The sequence below is a fragment of the Apodemus sylvaticus genome, chromosome 1 (assembly GCF_947179515.1).
Source record: "Apodemus sylvaticus chromosome 1, mApoSyl1.1, whole genome shotgun sequence".
Lineage (NCBI taxonomy): Eukaryota > Metazoa > Chordata > Mammalia > Rodentia > Muridae > Apodemus > Apodemus sylvaticus.
Window position 1 is genome coordinate 202,137,167 of NC_067472.1, and position 18,362 is coordinate 202,155,528.

Below are 18,362 nucleotides of genomic sequence, written 5' to 3' on the forward strand. Positions count from 1 at the left end.
TAGAGCCCCTGCCTAGAATCCCCCAGTGAGGGGCTGGGGGCGTGGCTCAGTGGTAGAGCCCCCGCCTAGAATCCCCCAGTGAGGGGCTGAGGGCGTGGCTCAGTGGTAGAGCCCCGCCTAGAATTCCTCAGTGAGGGGCTGGGGGCGTGGCTCAGTGGTAGAGCCCCTGCCTAGAATCCCTCAGTGAGGGGCTGGGGTCTTGGTGCACCGTTAGAGTGCTTGCCTGCCATCACAAGAACCAGGGTTCCACTGTAGTGTCAAAACAGGGTGATGAGTTCAAGGCTAGCCTGGGCCAATTGGAGACATTAGACAATAAGGCAGTTCAGTGGTTACTGGTGCCTGCCATCAAGCCTGAAAACCTAAATTCCAGCCCTGGAATCTATGTAGAATGTTTGTGGTTTGTGAGTGTAGATGGGACAATGGTATGGTTATCTGCCCATACAAAACTGGGTGTGACAATGAGAGAGCCTACATCTGGGTGCTCCCCGAGGAGTTTATGCTGTTAGACATGGTATAGTCTCTGGCAGACTGTGATCTGTGATGTATGTCACAAGGGATAGCGTCAGATGCGGCCGCCTGACGCAGCGTGTGTGTGTGTGTGTGTGTGTGTGTGTGTGTTCAGCCTCGGTTGTGAGAGGACTGAAAGGCTGTGCGTATCACCACACAACCAGGCACATTTATGTCCTGGACACCCATTGCTTGAGGCCCTGCTCCGGATGGCCAGTGCTCCAACTGGAGCTATGGAGTGTCGGTCTGCACGTCACCGAATCTCAGCACTTGAAAAGCTGAGGCAGGAGGGTCCAAGGTTGGAGAAGACCCAGGATTCAGTTCTCAGCACCCATGGGGAGGCTCACAACCATGGTTAGCTCCAGTTCCAGGGGATACAGTGCCCTCTACTGGCCTCCTCAGGTACTGCACGAATGTGGTACACATACATGCCTGTGTGCATGCAAAAAAAACATTCACATACATACAATTAAAAACAATGAAATACAAGTTAGGGATTGGGGCAATGGTTCACTTGGCAGAGTGCTTTTTATGTATGCAGCAAGTTAAGCCGGGTAGTGTACACTTGTAATCCCAGTGCCAGGGAGTTGGAGGCAGGCAAGGGCAGCCCGGTTTATATATTGAGTTCGAGTACAGCCAGGCAGGGCCACACGGAGAAATCTTGTCTTGAGAGACCAAATCAAAGAAAGTAAATAGCACTCAAGAATCACATCAGAGGGCTGGAGAGAGGGCTCAGTGGTTAAGAGCGCTGACTGCTCTTCCAGAGGTCCTGAGTTCAAATCCCAGCAATCACATGGTGGCTCACAGCCATCTGTAATGGGATCTGACGCCTTCTTCTGGTGAGTCTGAAGACAGCTACAGTGTACTTATACACATAATATAAATAAATAAATAAATCTTAAAAAATAAGAATCACATCAGAGGTCGCCGTCGGGTCCTTCGTGCATACACATGTACCTGTCCACACACATACACACACCAAACAGTGACAACGGAAAGACACTGGTATTAGGACTGTGGGCTGTGTTTGTATGTGGAGCCCCTGAGCACACAGCCGCGTGTCCCTGCAACCGCGTGGGGAGCTGTGGGTGAAGGACTGGCTCTCTCAGCGTGGGTCGCAGCGGAATAGCTGTGAATGAACTTGTTACTCACGGAGTCTCACTCCTGAGCCTCTGCCGCTCTCCTGCTCAGCGTTTGATCCCGTGCGAGGCAGCGTGCGAGGCAGCGTGAGAGGCTGGAGGGCACAGTGAGCTCTGTGGCCTGGGGGAGGGGACCATAACTGTGTGAGCGCTCCCTCTACGTGACCCAGCGGCTGTGACAAACGTGCGAGCTGCAGGGTTCCCACTCTCCTTCCCCGAGCCTCCCCCTCCTGGTCTCTGTTCCGCCCTGGCCCCGCCCCCAACACCCCAGGCTGCCAGCGCCTGTCACCTCTTCCAGAGCTCTCTGGCAGGCGAGGCCGGGCAGGGCAGCTGTGCCGGTGGAGACTGCGCGCAGGACCCGGCACAGGTGAGGGGTCTCCATCAAGCCCCTGACCTGGGCCTCTCTCTCCCTTGACTCTTTCTCCCTCTCTCTTTGTCTCTCTCTGCCTCTCTGCCCTGCCATCTCTTGACCTCTCTTAATCTCTAAATGGGTTTATTTCTGCTCTGCCCCCTTCTCCGTCTCTCCCCTCTCAGGTCCTCCGTTTCTGAGCCGCATTTTTGTCGTTCTCTCTTTTTTGCCCTTTAGTCTCTGATTCCGTCTCATTGTCTCCGAGTCTTTTTGTTCTTATTCCTTATAACCGAGTCCGTGATTTTTTGCTTTATTTTGTTTTGTTTTTTCTGGTTTCCTTTTCTTTTTCTTTTCTGTAGCTCTGAGATTCTCTCTTAAAATCCTGCATTCTCATTGTCTGGGCGGGGGTGACAGCTGAGGTTAGAGGATTTTCAGAGCATCTAATGTTCGAAAGTCAGAAACTAGGATTTAGTCTAATATCTCTCTGGCCCTAAATATTTAGATGCTGGGAGAACGCTGTCCTTCTGACTCCTTGATGGCAGGGACGTTTTAGAAGACTGGGCTCTTACAAACAAAAAACCTTTGGGTTGGGAGGATGCGAACTGAAATGATCGGTTCAAGTTCCCTTCGAGGCTTGACCTCCTGTCTGCGGAGGTCCCAGGTTCCCACGGGTCTAGCCTCTCGGTGACACTGACGCTTCTGCCCGTCACAGCTCTAGGGCAACGGGCCCCTCAGCAAACACCCCTCCCTTCCACCTTGGCTGCCTCAGCAACACTTAGGAGGGCCCGGGAATGGCTGAGCCGATCCCAGCCGCGCTTCTCCACTGGGGGCCGCGCCTGCTCCTGCTCCGCCCCGAAAGCTCGCGTGCGGGACGGGGGCGTGGCCTCCGACGCCATGTGCTTCTGGCAGGTGAGCACTGACCGGGACTGAGGCCCAAGAGTTGGCTCTGCCCTCCGTCACCTTCCAAGGATGCCCCTGCGGCTGCTGCTTCTGCTGCTGTGGCTGTGGGGACTGCCGCTCCAGAGGGCGGAGGTGAGGACCTCGCGGGATACAGGCGCTCTGGGATCGTTTGTCTGCTTGTTTGTTTGTTTGTTTGTTTGTTTCGAGACAGGGTTTCTCTGTGTAGCCCTGGCTGTCCTGGAACTCACTCTGTAGACCAGGCTGGCCTCGAACTCAGAAATCCACCTGCCTCTGCCTCCCAAGTGCTGGGATTAAAGGTGTGCGCCACCACCGCTCGGCTCTGGGAGAGTTTTAAACCTCCCCCCTACATTAGGGAGTTTTAAGGCTGCTCGCCCCTCTCCCTGTACAAACTGGAAGTTCCTCTTCACACCTTTGGTCTGACAAGTCCTCCTGGTGGGGACAAGCGGGAGGTTTTCTAGGCAACCCAATTCCATCCAAGAGATTTCTAAGCCCCCCAGCACTCCTGTGAGGAAAACTGGACAGCCTCTCCAATCCCTAAGGGTTCTTCTAGCTTTTCGCGGCCTGCCGAGCTTGCTGCCTGGGAGGAGCTTACCCCTCGGGAGTCCAACCTTCTTTCTTCTCTTAGACAGACTCCGAGGGGCAGACGACGGGGGAGCTGTACCAGCGCTGGGAGCGCTATGGCCAGGAATGCCAAAAGACCTTGGAGGCCACCGAACCTCCCTCAGGTGCCACGGAGGGCTTGGCAGGGGTGGGTGGGGCTCGGCTCGGGTAGGCTGTGCGGACCGGAGTTGGATTCTGAAGGCAGAAGAATCGTGGATGGTTGCCAAGGAGGTGGGAGGAGCCCGGGGCGGGGCTGCCTTGCAATGGGCAGGTTGGGGGTGGGTGGGTGGAGCTTGATAATCGAACATAATAAGGATTTGGGTTTTACTTGGTAGGAGGAGCCTGGGGTGGGACTAGGCTGAGGAATAGGTGGGGTCTTGAGGTCTGGAGGGAGGAGCTTGTGGCCTGTAAGGAGCTCGTGCATCCTGGAGGTGTAGAAGAAAGAAACGCCAGACCGCACCTCTCCTGCAGCCTTAGGCTCTGTCTTCGTCCCTCTCCCGTAGGCCTGGCCTGTAACGGTTCCTTCGACATGTACGTCTGCTGGGACTACACGGCCGCCAACACCACTGCCCGGGTGTCTTGCCCCTGGTATCTGCCTTGGTACCATCAGGGTGAGGCGCTCCCCGCATCTCTTACCCCGGACTCCACCCTCACCTAGCCCCGCCTCTCCTATCTGTCCGCTGACCCTGTCTGTCAAGCCAGGTGGCTCCCAATGTCTGTGTCCCCTATGCTCTGTCACATGATTTGCTTACCCTGTCTTTACCGCGTGTAAGTGTGGATGAACGCGCTATGGCAGGGGCGTGGCGATCAGAGGTCAATTTACAGGAATCCTTTCAACCCCGTGGGTCTCGGGGATCAAACTCAGGTCTCTTGGCTTGGCTGCCAGCGCCTCTACCTGTTGAGCCAACATAGGGGCCCAGGCTGGCCTTGAGCTCATGGCAATTCTGCTGCCTCGGCCTCTCAAAAGTCGAGATTACCGTGGTGAACTGTTACACCTTTCTCTGACACCCCTTCCCCCCCCCCGACCCCTCCCCACCCCCGCTCGCCCTCACACCACCCCTTCTGCATCTGTAGTGGCTGCAGGCTTCGTCTTCCGCCAGTGTGGCAGTGATGGCCAGTGGGGATCTTGGCGAGACCACACTCAGTGTGAGAATCCAGAGACGAATGGGGCCTTTCAGGTGAGGGGAGGGATTCAGGTCGGGGTGTCTGGGGAGAGTTTCAAAAGCCGATCTCGCGAGTTTCAGGCCCAACTGACACCCTTTGTACTGAGTAGAACTCTGGGTTGTAAGTAATTAAAATCCAACTCAGGCAACGTGATGGTGGCCGAGGAAGTGGCACTTTTTGTTTGTTTGTTTGTTTTTCGAGGCAGGGTTTCTCTGTGTAGCCCTGGCTGTCCTGGAACTCACTCTGTAGACCAGGCTGGCCTCGAACTCAGAAATCCGCCTGCCTCTGCCTCCCAGAGTGCTGGGGTTACAGGCAGGTGGCACATGTCTTAATCCCAGCCCTGGGAGGCAGAGGCAGGCGGATCTCTGAGCTTGAGGTCAGTCTGGTGTACAGTGAGTCCCAGGAGAGTCAGGGCTGTACAACGAGATCCTGTCTCACAAAAACAAAGAAAAAAAATATGTCTGGTGTGGGGGTGGGGGAGGGTGAATGTGCCCATCCAGCCTTGGAGGCGAAGGGTGGAGTCAACACCACTTAAAGAAGTACAAGTGGAGCTTCAAGGGGAGAAAACGGGCGATTTGCAGCGCGGGTTCAGAGCGAAGGAACATTTTTCCCAGAAGAGACCCGGGTGTGAGGGGAGGGTGGTGGGCGGCCCCGCCCCGCCCCTCCTCCGGACCAGGTGGAAAGGCCGCGTCTTCTCTTGTCTCCTTGTGTCGCCAGGACCAGAAGCTGATCTTGGAGCGCCTGCAGCTCGTGTACACCGTCGGCTACTCCCTGTCCCTGGCCACGCTGCTGCTAGCCCTGCTTATCTTGAGTGTGTTCAGGTGCGACCCGCCGACTCTGCGCCGTGCGGTGGAGTCCGGGCCTGGGCTTATCCGCTAAGACGGCGCGGCTCCAGGGGAAAGGGTGGAGAACGGCTTCAAGGGACGCTGGACGCCCGAGGACAGCTCTCCAGTGCCCCCAGCCCCTTTCATCTCTCAAATCCCCCAGGCGGCTGCACTGCACTCGTAATTACATCCATATGAACCTGTTCACGTCTTTCATGCTGCGGGCGGCGGCCATCCTCACCCGAGACCAGCTGCTGCCTCCACTGGGCCCCTACACCGGGGACCGGAGCCCTGCTCTGTGGGACCAGGTACTCCATCCCCTCCGTCCTGGTGGGGCCAAGAGGTGCCCAGCTAGTTCCATACCTTCCTCGGCACCACATAGCGGGAGTGTGCGGATAAGAGGAAGAAACCAGTGGGGATTTGGAAGGAACCAGGTCATTCCTGAGGCAGGGAGATGAAACTCAGGGTTGTGAACAGAGGACTTTATATAATAATTGTGGGGGGACATGACAGTCTTGGGGGTGAAGTTCAGTAATAGAGCACCTGGTTCAGTACTGGGAAAATGAAAAGAAAGGTTAAGAGGCCACCTGGGCTGAAGAGGTGGCTCAGTGGTTAGAGCACTGGCTGCTCCTGCAGAGGACCCTGGATTGATTCCCAGCGCCCACACAGCAGCTCACGACCATCTGTAATTCCAGGTCTAGGAGTTCCGATGCTCTCTTCTGACATGCATGCGATGCACAGACATGCAAAATGCCTCTACACATAGAATAGAGGGGGGGAAAGACGGCTCAGTACTTAAAGGCATTGCCTTATGAGACTGATGGTTTCCGCTCAACCCCAGAACCCACGTGGTGGCACACTCCCGAAAGGTCTCTGACCTTCACACACCTGTGGGAGCATAGCTCGGCATTTATTGTTTTATTTGTATTTCGTGTGTGTTTGCCTGTATGTATGTATGTATGTATGTATGTATGTATGATGTATTCCATGTACATGTCTGGTGCACTCAGAAGCCAGAAGAGGCTATCAGTTCCCCTGGAGCTGGAGTTACAAACAATTGTGAGCTGCAATGTGGGTGCTGGGACTTGAACTCAGGACCTCTGGAAGAGCAGCCAGTGTTCTTAACCTCTAAGTCATCTCTCTGGCCCAGTACATGCATTTAATCCTAACACTCAGAGGCAGAGGCACGTGGATTTCTGAGTTGCAGGCCAGCCTGGTCTACAAAGCAAGTTCCAGGACAGCCAGGGCTACACAGAGAAACCCTGTCTTGAAAACAAGCCTACAAAATATATAATAGTTTGAAACAATGAGCTAGTGTGGCAAAGGCTACGTAGAGGGATTCGCTGTGCTAACAGAGTAGAAAATGCCAGTTGTTAAAGGTGTCACTGTGGAGAGTCCTCAAGAGAAAGTGGGTAAGCTGAGATAAGGTCAGCCATTTGCTGGAAACCCAGAGTTAAACAGTTGAAGGCAAGAGATGGAGACGGCCCTGTCTGGTCGGGAAGTCCCATAGTTAGGTGGTAAGCTGAGCACAATTGATATATTAAAACTTGTCTAGGCTACCGAGCAAGTTCAAGGACAGCCTGGACAATTTATCGAGACCCTGACTCAAAGAGAACAGAAATGGAATGGAACTCAGTGGTAGAGCCCCTGCCTAGAATCCCCCAGTGAGGGGCTGGGGGCGTGGCTCAGTGGTAGAGCCCCGCCTAGAATCCCCCAGTGAGGGGCTGGGGGCGTGGCTCAGTGGTAGAGCCCCGCCTAGAATCCCTCAGTGAGGGGCTGGGGGCGTGGCTCAGTGGTAGAGCCCCGCCTAGAATCCCCCAGTGAGGGGCTGGGGGCGTGGCTCAGTGGTAGAGCCCCGCCTAGAGTCCCTCAGTGAGGGATTCTAACAAGCAGGACGCCCTGGGTTCAAGCCTTACTACCACATACACAAAGAAATACATACAAAGAATAAAACAGAGACTGGCCTTGTCTGGTGACTTCATAGGCACTAGCTGCGTGCCGCACGGCCCAGATCATGACCCAGTACTGTGTGGGAGCCAATTACACCTGGTTGCTGGTGGAGGGTGTGTATCTGCACCATCTGCTGGTGATCGTGGGACGCTCAGAAAAGGGACACTTCCGCTGCTACCTGCTTCTTGGCTGGGGTGAGCCCTGACTCTGTGTCCCCCACCCCCACCCCCGCCCCTCCGCCCAGCCCAGTGCATCTTGGTTCCCTCACTACCCAGCCGATCCGCGTTTCCTCCCCTCCCACTCCCTTGCTGAAGAATTCCGCGGGTCTTGGGCCTGGAAGGGGCTCGTGTGCACACTGACAGCTGCGGCGGGGTGGGGGGCGGGGATCGGGGTCTGCACAGGGGCCCCCGCGCTTTTCGTCATCCCCTGGGTGATCGTCAGGTACCTGTACGAGAACACACAGTGAGTTGCAGGGTTGGGGGGGCGGGGCCGGCCTGGGGGCGGAGCTAATGGGACACAGGGCGGGGCAGGGTGGAAAAGATGGTGCGGAGAATGTGGTCGGGGTATAACGGGATTATGGGCTGGGCAAGGTAGAGGATTAGGAGACTTTCTGAAAAGCAGCATGGGGTGGGTCTTTAGTGAATGTGGGTGGGCAGGGCCTGGGGAGGGGCCCTGCCTGATTAGGGGTGGCTGGGGGATTGCGGGGGCATTTCGCCTCAGTTCTACCCTGCCTCCTCTAGGTGCTGGGAACGCAACGAAGTCAAAGCCATTTGGTGGATCATTCGCACCCCCATCCTAATAACCATCTTGGTAGGGCCAGTCTCGCCTCCTCCAGGCTGTGCTCAGGGATTTCTCATTCTGGGGAAGAGGAGCACCTACTCCCCGTCCCACCCCAGAACCGAATGGCTTCTGGCTCAGTCTCTCTCTCTGCTCACAGATCAATTTCCTCATCTTTATCCGTATCCTTGGCATCCTTGTTTCCAAGCTGAGGACACGGCAGATGCGCTGCCCAGATCACCGACTGAGGTGAGCGCAGGCTCAGGACCCGGGGTGGGGCGCACATGGGGCCGGCTCAGGGGCGAGGACGTGCGGGCCACTGACGTCGCCTCTTCCCAGGCTGGCTCGCTCCACGCTGACGCTGGTGCCCCTGCTGGGCGTCCACGAGGTGGTGTTTGCTCCCGTGACGGAGGAACAAGCCGAAGGCGCCCTGCGCTTCGCCAAGCTGGCCTTTGAAATCTTCCTAAGTTCCTTCCAGGTGCTCAGACTGGGCGCAGGGCCCCCTGCCCCCTTAGACGGCCTCCGTCGGGCTCAGCGCTCGCCGCATTCCCTGGCGCAGCCCCTGCCGACTGTGTGTGCCCAGGGACTTCATTCATTCGCTCATCATCCGTGCACAGGGTGGAAAATACCTAAGGCTGTCCTGAGCTGTGGGCGTGGGGCGGGGGCGGGGCAGCGGGACGGCGGCAGACCGCACCGCCTTCCCCAGCATTGCCTCCGGGGAGGAAGGGCCGTGGGTGGACTGACCTGGGGCTCAGTTTCCGATACTTGCCAGCTTCCTGGTTTCCTTTACCCACAAGGTGCAGCATTTTTCTTTTAAAGGAATTTATTTATTTATTTTATGTACATGAGTACACGGTAGCTGTCTTCAGACACACCAGAAGAGGGCATCGGATCCCATTATGGTTGTGAGCCACCGTGTGGGTGCTGGGAATTGAACTCAGGACCTCTGGGAGAGCAGTCAGTGCTCTTAACCATCTCTCCAGCTCAAGGTGAATTGGAGGACATGGGAGTTCCAAACTGTGAGGCCAACGCTGCTGGGCTTGCCTTCCCTGGTCCGTCCCTGCTGGACCCACTGAGCCTCAGTCTTGTCTCTAAAGTGGGCTTAGCAGCAGCCTTCCCCGTGACAGCGCCCCGTGCGGCCCCCAAAGGAAGCAAGAACAGAAGAGCACACTTCCGCCTAGCAGCCGCCAGGAGCCGAAGGGTCGGCCGCCCTCTGTGACAGAGACAGCGGGCGGGAACACCCTGTGTAAACTGCCAGGCACACAGCTGGGGAAAGTTCCAAAAGTGACGATCCCGGAGCCCAGAGGGTGGCTCGCGCTGAAGGGCGGAGGGCGCCTGCCTCTCAGAGCGAGTGGTCAGCTCCCGAGCCCGACTTCAAGTCTGTCTTTTCCTCTCCTGGAAAGGGAGACGTGTGATTTGAATTCGATATTAATGGGATTGTAGAAAATCCTAGGACTATCTTAATAATAGCCCTGTTCATTGTTGACTTCATTCATCAACCGAAGCCAGGTATTGGGGCCCATTTCTGTAACCTGTCCCCAGCTGGCTAAGCGTGTGCTCCAATCCGAGACCTCAAGCTCCGTAATTAATTAATCAATATTGTCTTAGGAGATTTATTTATTTAATACAAGTGCACTGTCGTTATCTTCAGACACACCAGGCGAGGGCGTCAGATCCCATTGCAGAAGGTTGTGAGCCACCGTGTGGTTGCTGGGATTTGAACTCAGGACCTCTGGAAGAGTAGCCAGTGCCCTTAAGCCCTGAGCCATCTCTCCAGCCCTAGTTATTATTTTTTTTCTTTTTTCTATACTTTTTTTTCTTTTTTTCTTTCTTTCTTTCTTTCTTTCTTTTTTTTTTTTTTTTTTGTTTTTTTTTTTTGGATTCCCCCCCCCCCCCCCCCAGACAGGGTTTCTCTGTGTAGCCCTGGCTGTCCTGGAACTCACTCTGTAGACCAGGCTGACCTTGAACTCAGAAATCCGCCTGCCTCTGCCTCCCAGAGTGATGGGATTACAGGCGTGCACCACCACCGCCCGGCCTAGTTATTATTTTTGAGCCTGACTCTCACCATGCAGTTCTGTGTGGACAAGGCTATACTCCAGCTCCTAGAGGACTGTCTCCCTCCGCCTCCAGAGTGCTGGAATTAAAGGCATGCGCCACCACACACAGCTAAGCACTACATCTTTTTACACATTAATGCTGCAATTCTTCCAAGTACTGCCTTCATTTTTCCAGACGAGGAAAGGGAGGCACAGAGTGCTTAGACTGCAACGCCTGTGGGCGTCGGGGAAGCGTTAGAGAGCTGGGAGGCAGTAAGCAGGTGTTCCAGTCCCAGGTGACCAGGGCGGTGACAGCCCCCGTCCTTTGGGGCTGGAAACCATGCGTCCTCTGACGTCGCTCCTCCTCTGGCAGGGTTTTCTGGTGAGCGTGCTCTACTGCTTCATCAACAAAGAGGTAGGAGAGGCTGGCCCGCCCGTGCCCCCTGGCGGCCGCCCTGGGAACAGCGACATCCTGAGCACCCCGCCTTGCAGGTGCAGTCGGAGATCCGCCAGGGCTGGCGCCTCCGCCGCCTGCGTCTCAGCCTTCACGAGCAGCGTCCCCGTCTGCACCTGGAACTCAACCCCCGGGCCGTGCCTCCGAGCTCCGCATCCCGGGAAGCTGCCATCGGCACCGCCTTGCCCTCTCGGATGCGGCATGTGCCTGGAGAGGAGGTCCTGGAAAGTTACTGCTAGGTAAAGGGGCCCGTGTCTGTACGGAGAGCATGTATTGAGAGCCGACTGTGTACCAGCCCCCGTGTGGGGGATGCCGGGGAAACGGAGAAGGAACCGGAAGACAAGGTCCCCACGTGTATATATTTGTTGAAGAATCGTTTATGAAAAGAACTGAGGCGTCTAGGACAACCGACTGGGAGGCCACTTGTGAAGACGTCATGGGTCATGTTTGAAAGAAGTGGAGACAGCTTCAGTGGAGTTGGAGGACAAGATGGCAGGCAGATGGGACAGCATACGAAAAGGTCCTCGGAAGATCGAGAAAGGCTTCCGTGGCTCCTGTAGAAAAAGCCAGGGCCTCCAGATGGGAAGACGTGGGCTGGGGTGTAGACTGGAATCTCACCCCAGGCTCACTGAAGAGTTGATTACTTTTACTTTATGTGTACGGTTGTTCTGCCTGTGTGTGTGGACGCACCCCACGTGCAGGCAGTGCTTGCATATGCCTGAAGGGCAGGAGACCCCTGGGACTGGGTGGTGGCCGGGCCAGGATGGGGGCCACAGAGAGGTGCCAAGGATTTGCTGAGGGATCCCAGGAGACAGACCAAAGGGGATCAAAAGGCTCCGGGTGGAGGCTCTGCCTGTGCTAGGCTGCCAGAGGCTGAGCAGGGGAGGGAGCTGGAGTTGTAGGAGGTGAGACCTGGCAGCCAACAAGAGGACCTGGGGGGCCGTGAGGCCAGAGCCTCCACCTCCCAGGGAGGGCTGGGACACAGCCTTAGTGTGCCCGGTCCACCTGCACACACGCAGGCCTCCTTTATTACACTGGATGCTGTATTTCCCCAGGACGTGTCTCAGAGCTGACCCACACCCCACACTCCAAGGCTTTGGCTTCTGGTGGCGTGGAGACCCTAGAAAGCCAAGCTTCTTTATGGGGTGGGAGTAGACCAGGCTAGAAGAGGGAGGCCTAGGGTGTGTGAGGGAGGACAGGCTAGAAGAGGGAGGCCTAGGGTGTGTGAGGGAGTCTGCTGCCGATGAGCCAGGCCCAACTGGAGCCACGTTAGCACAAACCCCAGGAACACCCCATTGCTGCTGTACCCTCCCCCAAGATAATCTTTATGGAAAACTATTTAAGACATATGTACAATTAAAGTTGTGTGTGTGAACATGCTGCTTCTCTGGAAGGCTACGCAGAGATACCAGGCCCAGGTAGAGGTGGCACCGTAGCCCCAGCATCTGGGAGGCCTCGGCCGGCATGAGGACTGTCTGAAGGTCACTCATCCGGAAGAATGCAGGCTGGGAGGCCATCTGAACTGTGGAGACCCTGCTTCAAATAAACAGCAGGGGCAGCAGGAACCAGCCCAGCTCAGTCCTTAACTGGGCTACTGTGTTAGCTGTCACTAAACTCCCATCCTGTCTGAGGACCTGCACTGTGGCTTTGATCTCTGGGAAGCAGTCAAAGGCGAAGGCTGAACTGCTGCGTGTTCAAAGCCTGCCTCATTTACTTGCCTAGTTTCAGACTAGTTAGAGCTAAAATGAGATCCTATCTTTCCCCCCAAATAATTTGTTCAGGAAGTGATGATGTACATCTGTACTCCTGTCATCCAAGAAGCTGAGGCAGGAGTGTAGCTCCAATCTGAGGCCAGCCTAGGCTACACAGCAAGACCCTGTCAAAACAGAAAGGGACAGGGGAGAAGGCTCAGTGGCAAAGTGCTGGCCAGGACAGTCTAGGCCCATAGTGCCCACACGCGGGGAAGGAATCGAGGAAGACTTGCCATGTGACCCTGGGTCTCCATACATATTTCCATGTGAACACGCATGCATATATGCACACACAACCCACCCCCACCCCCGTCACATGCAATTAAGAAAAAAACAAATCTAGGAAAAAAAAAAAAAGCACCATTTGGACAGCCAGGTGCCCAGCAACCTTGGCATTCGGAGGGGCCAGCAAACAGTGGCCATGTCTGGGGGGGGGGGCGGTTCAGGGGCACAGGGCAGGGACTGAAGCCTAACACACCCTGCTCCTGGGTGACATGAGTGGGCTCACACTGCCCGCCAGCTTGGCTACACAGCTAGCATCTTTACTTTTTATTATTTATTTGGGCTTTTGAGATAGGGTCTCTCCGTGTAGTCCTGACTATCAGAGCACACAGCGGTAAAGTTTAAGGCCCAGCAGCCACATTTAGCTCCGTCTGTCGCTCTTTAGGTCACCAGAGTGGCCGCTGTCTTCCTCCAGGGCACCACTGCCCACTTCCCTGCCAAGACACCAACCAGCTCCCTTTCTTCTCCTTCCCAGAATGCAGAGGGAGGGTTGCAGCTTCTGTGGGCTGGGAGGCTCCTATCCTAGGTTCTCAGGGCGAACTGACTGAGCCCAGTGGGGAGCAGAGCTGCCTCCTTGCCCGGCCCTGCTTCTCCTCAACACTAGAGAGCCTCGAGGCGCAGGGGAGGTCAGGTGCCCGGTGTCATGGGTGCCCATCAAGTGGGAGGAGATGGAGGGGTTGCCCAGGCTAGCTCCTTTCCAATGCACTTTCAACGGAGTCTTCTTTTTGAGATGGTCTCACTATGCCTGGCTCACCAGGAATTCACCATGTAGAGCCAGGCTAGCCTTAAACTTGAAGCAATCTACCTCAGCCTCGCACTGTGGGGATCACTGGGACTCATGTCTGCTTTCAGTTTACTTGTTTTTGAGACAGGGTCTCTCTGTGTACTCCTTGCTGTCCTAGAACTCGCTCTGTAGACCAGGCTGGCCTCACAAAGATTTCCTTGCCTCTGCCTCCTGAGTGCTGGGATCAGATGCATGCACCACTACACTTGGCATACCCAGATCTAGTTTTAATCTATGTGTATTTGTGTACAAGTGCCCAAGGAAGCCAGTGTTGGCTGCCCCTGGTCCTGCAGTCACAGGCAGTTTTGAGTTGGCAGATATATGGGTGCTAGGCATTACCTCAGCAGCCCTGGCTGTCTATCTGGACGCTGCTTCACTGTTTTTTACTTGGGTGACTTTGGGACATGCCAATGCCCTTCCTGCATCTCAGTGGTTTCAGCACAATGAGCTGTGGCAACACAGGTCTGTCAGCCTAGCTGCTGAAGACTATGGCGGGGATGGGATCACAAGCTCAAGGCTGGGCAACTAAGAAGTTCCCCATCTCATGGAAGAACTGGCGAGATGGTTCAGTGGTTAGAAGAATTTGCTACAGAAGCATGAGACCCTGAATCAGAATCTGTAGCATGGGGCAGAAACAGAATTGCTGCAGTTTGCTGGAATGTGACAGTGAGAGACTGTCTCCAGGGAATCAAGGGCAGTGTCAGAGGACACCTAATACTGTGCATGTAAGTGAGCAGAGGGCTGGGGTGTAGCTCATGGGGGAGAGCTTGCTAAACTCTAGTTCAATCCTCAGGACCACAAAAGGACCGCGGAGAGAGCTCCGAGTGCACACCAAGCTGCCCTTCCTGGCAGCAGCTCAGGGAACACATGCCTTTATTGACCAAGCTCTGCAGTTCCTTGGCTGCAGGCTTTGAAGCTCTGTGCAGGGCTCACAGGGTAGCACTAGCTGTGACTTCCACGGTTCAGGAGGACAGCTAGGATGGGCGGTGGTGACTCACACCTTTAATCCCAGCACTCAGGAGGCAGAGGCAGGGGGAATCCTGAGTTTGAGGACAACCTGGTCTACAAAGTGGAGTTCCAGGACAGCCAGGGCTGTAGATACAAACCTGTCTTGAAAGAAATAAAGGAGGACAGCCAAAGGGCCGGAGAGACGGCTCAGCAGTCGAGAGCACGTGCTGCTCTTGCAGAGGAGCTGGGTTTCGTTCCCAGCCCCCACACGCTGCTCACCACCGCATGCAACTACCTCTAGGGGAGGCCAACCCTCCTTCCCCGGCTCTTATGGGCACCAAGAACAGACACACCCAGGCAAAGCACCCATACATGCTTTATATGTATTTAAAGAGGGCAGGCACTCCTGACCTCCAGCCTATGATCTCCTGGATTTTGTTTGGAATTACCTGGGCGGGCAGAGACAGAGATGCAGATGGACAGAGCTGTGGTAAGCAGAGGGCCCTGTGAACAGCCCAGCACAAAGCTGGGTCCTTCCACAATCCTCTTAAATAGGCCTCCCTTTCCCACCTGCACTGTCAGAGAATCTCTCTGCCCACAACACACAAAAGTCCAATCACGGTCTTTCTGTCTTAACTGTCTCCTTCACAGACGGGCCCTGTCCTAGTGCTCTGCCCGACACACTCCCTCTCTCTCAGACCCAAGGGCACAGAAGACCACCGGAAAACATAAAAAACAAAAAGCACAGGGTTTTATTTGTAGCCAGTGGACAGGTTCTGCAGGCCTCTGCAGGGCAGGGAGCAGGCTCTCGGGGCCAAGGCACCCACGTTACTTGCCGGCGATGAGCGGGTTCCGCAGCACCACGATGACAGAGTCCCCGCGCAGGAACATCTTGGAGATGTAGCGGTCCTTGTTGACAGGCTTGGACTTCTTCTTGCCCTTGCCGCTCTTGGGGACCTCAGTCCACATCTCCTTCACGTTTTCCAGCACCATGTTGCAGTGCCTGACAGGGTACGGGGAGAAAAAAGCTGGGGTAAGGGGCCATCCTGAGTGTCCACCTCTGCCTGGCCTGTGTGAACTCAGCAGCAGCATAAGGAAAGGTCAGGCTCCGTGGGGGATGGGCAGGCTGCGAGGTGTGACCTCAGCCTATTTTTAACTGTCCCTTCTGTGCCTCAGTTTCCCCCCTTCTTGAAATGGAGACAGTCTATTTCACAGTGCCGATAAAATTGGATGAATGAAGCACTTAGGACCCCAGCAGAGGAAAGGTCACCAAAATGGCCTTGGCACTGCTGTTAACTCTAACTGTGAGAAGCACTTGCTCCCTCCAAAGCAGACGGTTAGGGTGTTGGGGTCAGACATGGCTCCCAACACGTGCACTTCCTTCTGCTGCCAGGGGGTCTGATGGCTTCTGAGGGTATTAGACATGTCCACAGCACACACAGTCACATGCAGACAAACACCTTAAACACTCAAGGATCTGGTGACTTCTGAGGGTATTAGACATGTCCACAGCACAGAGACTCACATGCAGACAAACACCTTAAACACTTAAGATTTAAAAAAAACAAAAACAAGCCGAGCGGTGGTGGCGCACGCCTGTAATCCCAGCACTCTGGGAGGCAGAGGCAGGCGGATTACGGAGTTCAAGGCCAGCTTGGTCTACAGAGTGAGTTCCAGGACAGCCAGGGCTATACAGAGAAACCCTGTCTGGGGGGTAAGGGGGATGGCTAGCACCGCCACTTCCCAACTCTTTGTGCTGGGTCTTGCCATGTGACCCTGGCTGGCCTCCAACTTGTGGTGATCCCACCTGAGTGCTGAGATTAAAGGTGCTTCGTCACCGCGCCCACCTTATTAGGATTCTTCTGCAATGACCTTTCCTTCAGGCCCCAAGGAAGCGCTCACCTGTCAAAGGCCTTCACCCGGCCCAGCAGCTTCTTGTTGTTTCGACAGTTAATGAGCACTTGTGTGTTGTTTTTGACCGACTGTGTGAGCACCGAGAGGGGGCCTGTGTTGAATTCCTCCTCCTCCCGCTTCTGCAGCTCCTCTGGAGTCATCTCACTCTTGGGTTTATTGAGGAGACTCCTGTATAGAGAACCCAGGGGTGAGATGGGTTCAGGTTGGAAGCGTAAGTGATCAAAGCCACACTGTTCAGTGTCTCCCCAGCCTGGCCCCCAAACTCTTCCTGGTGCACTCTCTTCTGGAGGCAGGAGGGACAGTTCCAATTTAGCCTGCTCCAGCTCATCTACCAAACCTCTTCCACCCACTGTTGACCTTGAATTCTCAATTCTCCTGACTCCACCGCCTTCAGTCTGAGATTACAGGGCTCACCATCATGCCTGGCACTTGATTCATCTTTCAAACCTTACTCTATCCTCATATCTTGTCATCTGCCTCCATGATATATCCAAAACCTGGCCATTTCTATCCACAACCTACACTTCAATCACCTCCCTCCTTGATCCTCCGCCCCACCCCACAACGTCTCACAGTAGAAGCCCGGCTGCCCTGGAACTCAGACTTGTCTGTCTCTGCCTCCAGAGTGTTGGGATATAGGCATGTGCCATTATGTCTAGTTTGTGCGTAGCTGAGGACCAAACCCAGTGCTCGTGGTAGATAAGTACTCTGTCTACTGAGCTAAATCTGCATCCCAAGTATCAAGCCTTCAATGCGTCCGTCTGTGCTACCTAGGGCATTATTTCTTCCCCACTCAATTCTCCACTCACACCCCCTGATCATCTAAGGCATATTGAATGTACTTGTTTAGTACTCTACGGCTTTCCTACTCCGTTTTTACAAGCCCCAAGGGGTTTTTTTTTTAACCCCCTTGGTGGCAAGTACCTTTAATATACCACGTGTCTCACCTACAAGCAGTCTACATAATATCTGCCCAATGAATAAACACGGCAAACCACTGTAGTAGCCTGCTACTTACAGGTAATTAGGTCCAAAAGCTCTTTTACGTCCCATGCTTTTCACTATTTCTAATAGTACTTCCTTCCCCGCCAAGCTCTTTATCCATAAGGCCACTTCCATTTAAAATTACTATTACCTTTGTAAGCGGCTTCGCTATAAAGCTGGCCAAGGCTAACTAGAGATACTCCTGCCTTGGCCTCTCGAGGCCTGGGATCCTAAGCCTGTGCCATTAGACTCAGCTTTGCCTTTCTGGCTCACTTCCGCAGGACTCATTACCTCGAGAGTCTTGCGCCCGTTATGGAATAAAGCTGTCCCCTCTCCGGAACTCAAGATCCGAGGCCCCATGCCCGTTCTCAAATACCCCACAAGACAGTACTTTTGCCCGAGGACTCTACCCTCAGCTACGAGCATCCCATTTCGACCCTTATCCAGCTAAACTGCCCCCTCCATCTCCGTGGCCCCGCCGAAGCCCAGCCCGGCCTCACATGGTGGAGGTTTCACTCGCAGATCACTCCTGCCTCCAAGCGCGTTGCTCTAGCCTTTGGAGTGCAGGGGAGAGAAGGGCGGGACTTCCGTCTCCTGCGGCTCACTTCCGTCGGCGCCTGCGCAACTGAGCACCGGCGGCGGTGGGCGTGCCCTGTTACCATAGCGACTTCTCAGCCTGCGATCTCCTGTAGAAATGCCTATAGGGAGGATTTGAAGCCTCTGAGGATCACAATAGGGCGTCTGCTCATGAGGAAAATAAAACGGGGTCTGACCAAAATTATTTTCCAGTCTAGTCTAGTTGAAAGATGGAAAACACAACCCCGTTTCCAAATACCCGCCGACACTTTTATTGAGGGCATGGCTTCAGGCAAACCAATCGGTTCCTTGTTTGAGGGATGGATGCCGCCCCTTTTTCCTTGAACCACAGTTTCTTGATTGACTTCCGTGGGGGGCGTGGCCCCGCGCCGGGAAAGGTTT

General features: G+C 55.0%; 2 protein-coding genes across 2 annotated transcripts; one reads left to right on the forward strand and one right to left on the reverse strand.

Annotated features, from left to right (window-relative positions):
- Positions 1-1,943: 1,943 nt before the first annotated feature.
- On the forward strand, positions 1,944-12,051 carry Gipr (gastric inhibitory polypeptide receptor). The gene is made up of 14 exons (XM_052180993.1): positions 1,944-2,013; positions 2,905-3,027; positions 3,542-3,641; positions 4,020-4,127; positions 4,591-4,694; positions 5,398-5,501; positions 5,668-5,812; positions 7,489-7,648; positions 7,856-7,916; positions 8,195-8,264; positions 8,392-8,480; positions 8,571-8,709; positions 10,641-10,682; positions 10,760-12,051. The coding sequence occupies exons 2-14, from the start codon at positions 2,965-2,967 to the stop codon at positions 10,958-10,960; spliced, it is 1,386 nt and encodes a 461-aa protein (XP_052036953.1). The 5' UTR covers positions 1,944-2,013; positions 2,905-2,964; the 3' UTR covers positions 10,961-12,051.
- A 3,164-nt stretch (positions 12,052-15,215) lies between these two features.
- On the reverse strand, positions 15,216-17,993 carry Snrpd2 (small nuclear ribonucleoprotein D2 polypeptide). The gene is made up of 3 exons (XM_052171886.1): positions 17,885-17,993; positions 16,389-16,568; positions 15,216-15,489 (listed from the first exon to the last, which is right to left on the reverse strand). Coding segments are annotated over exons 1-3 (357 nt in total). The 5' UTR covers positions 17,887-17,993; the 3' UTR covers positions 15,216-15,314.
- Between the last annotated feature and the right edge of the window lie 369 nt (positions 17,994-18,362).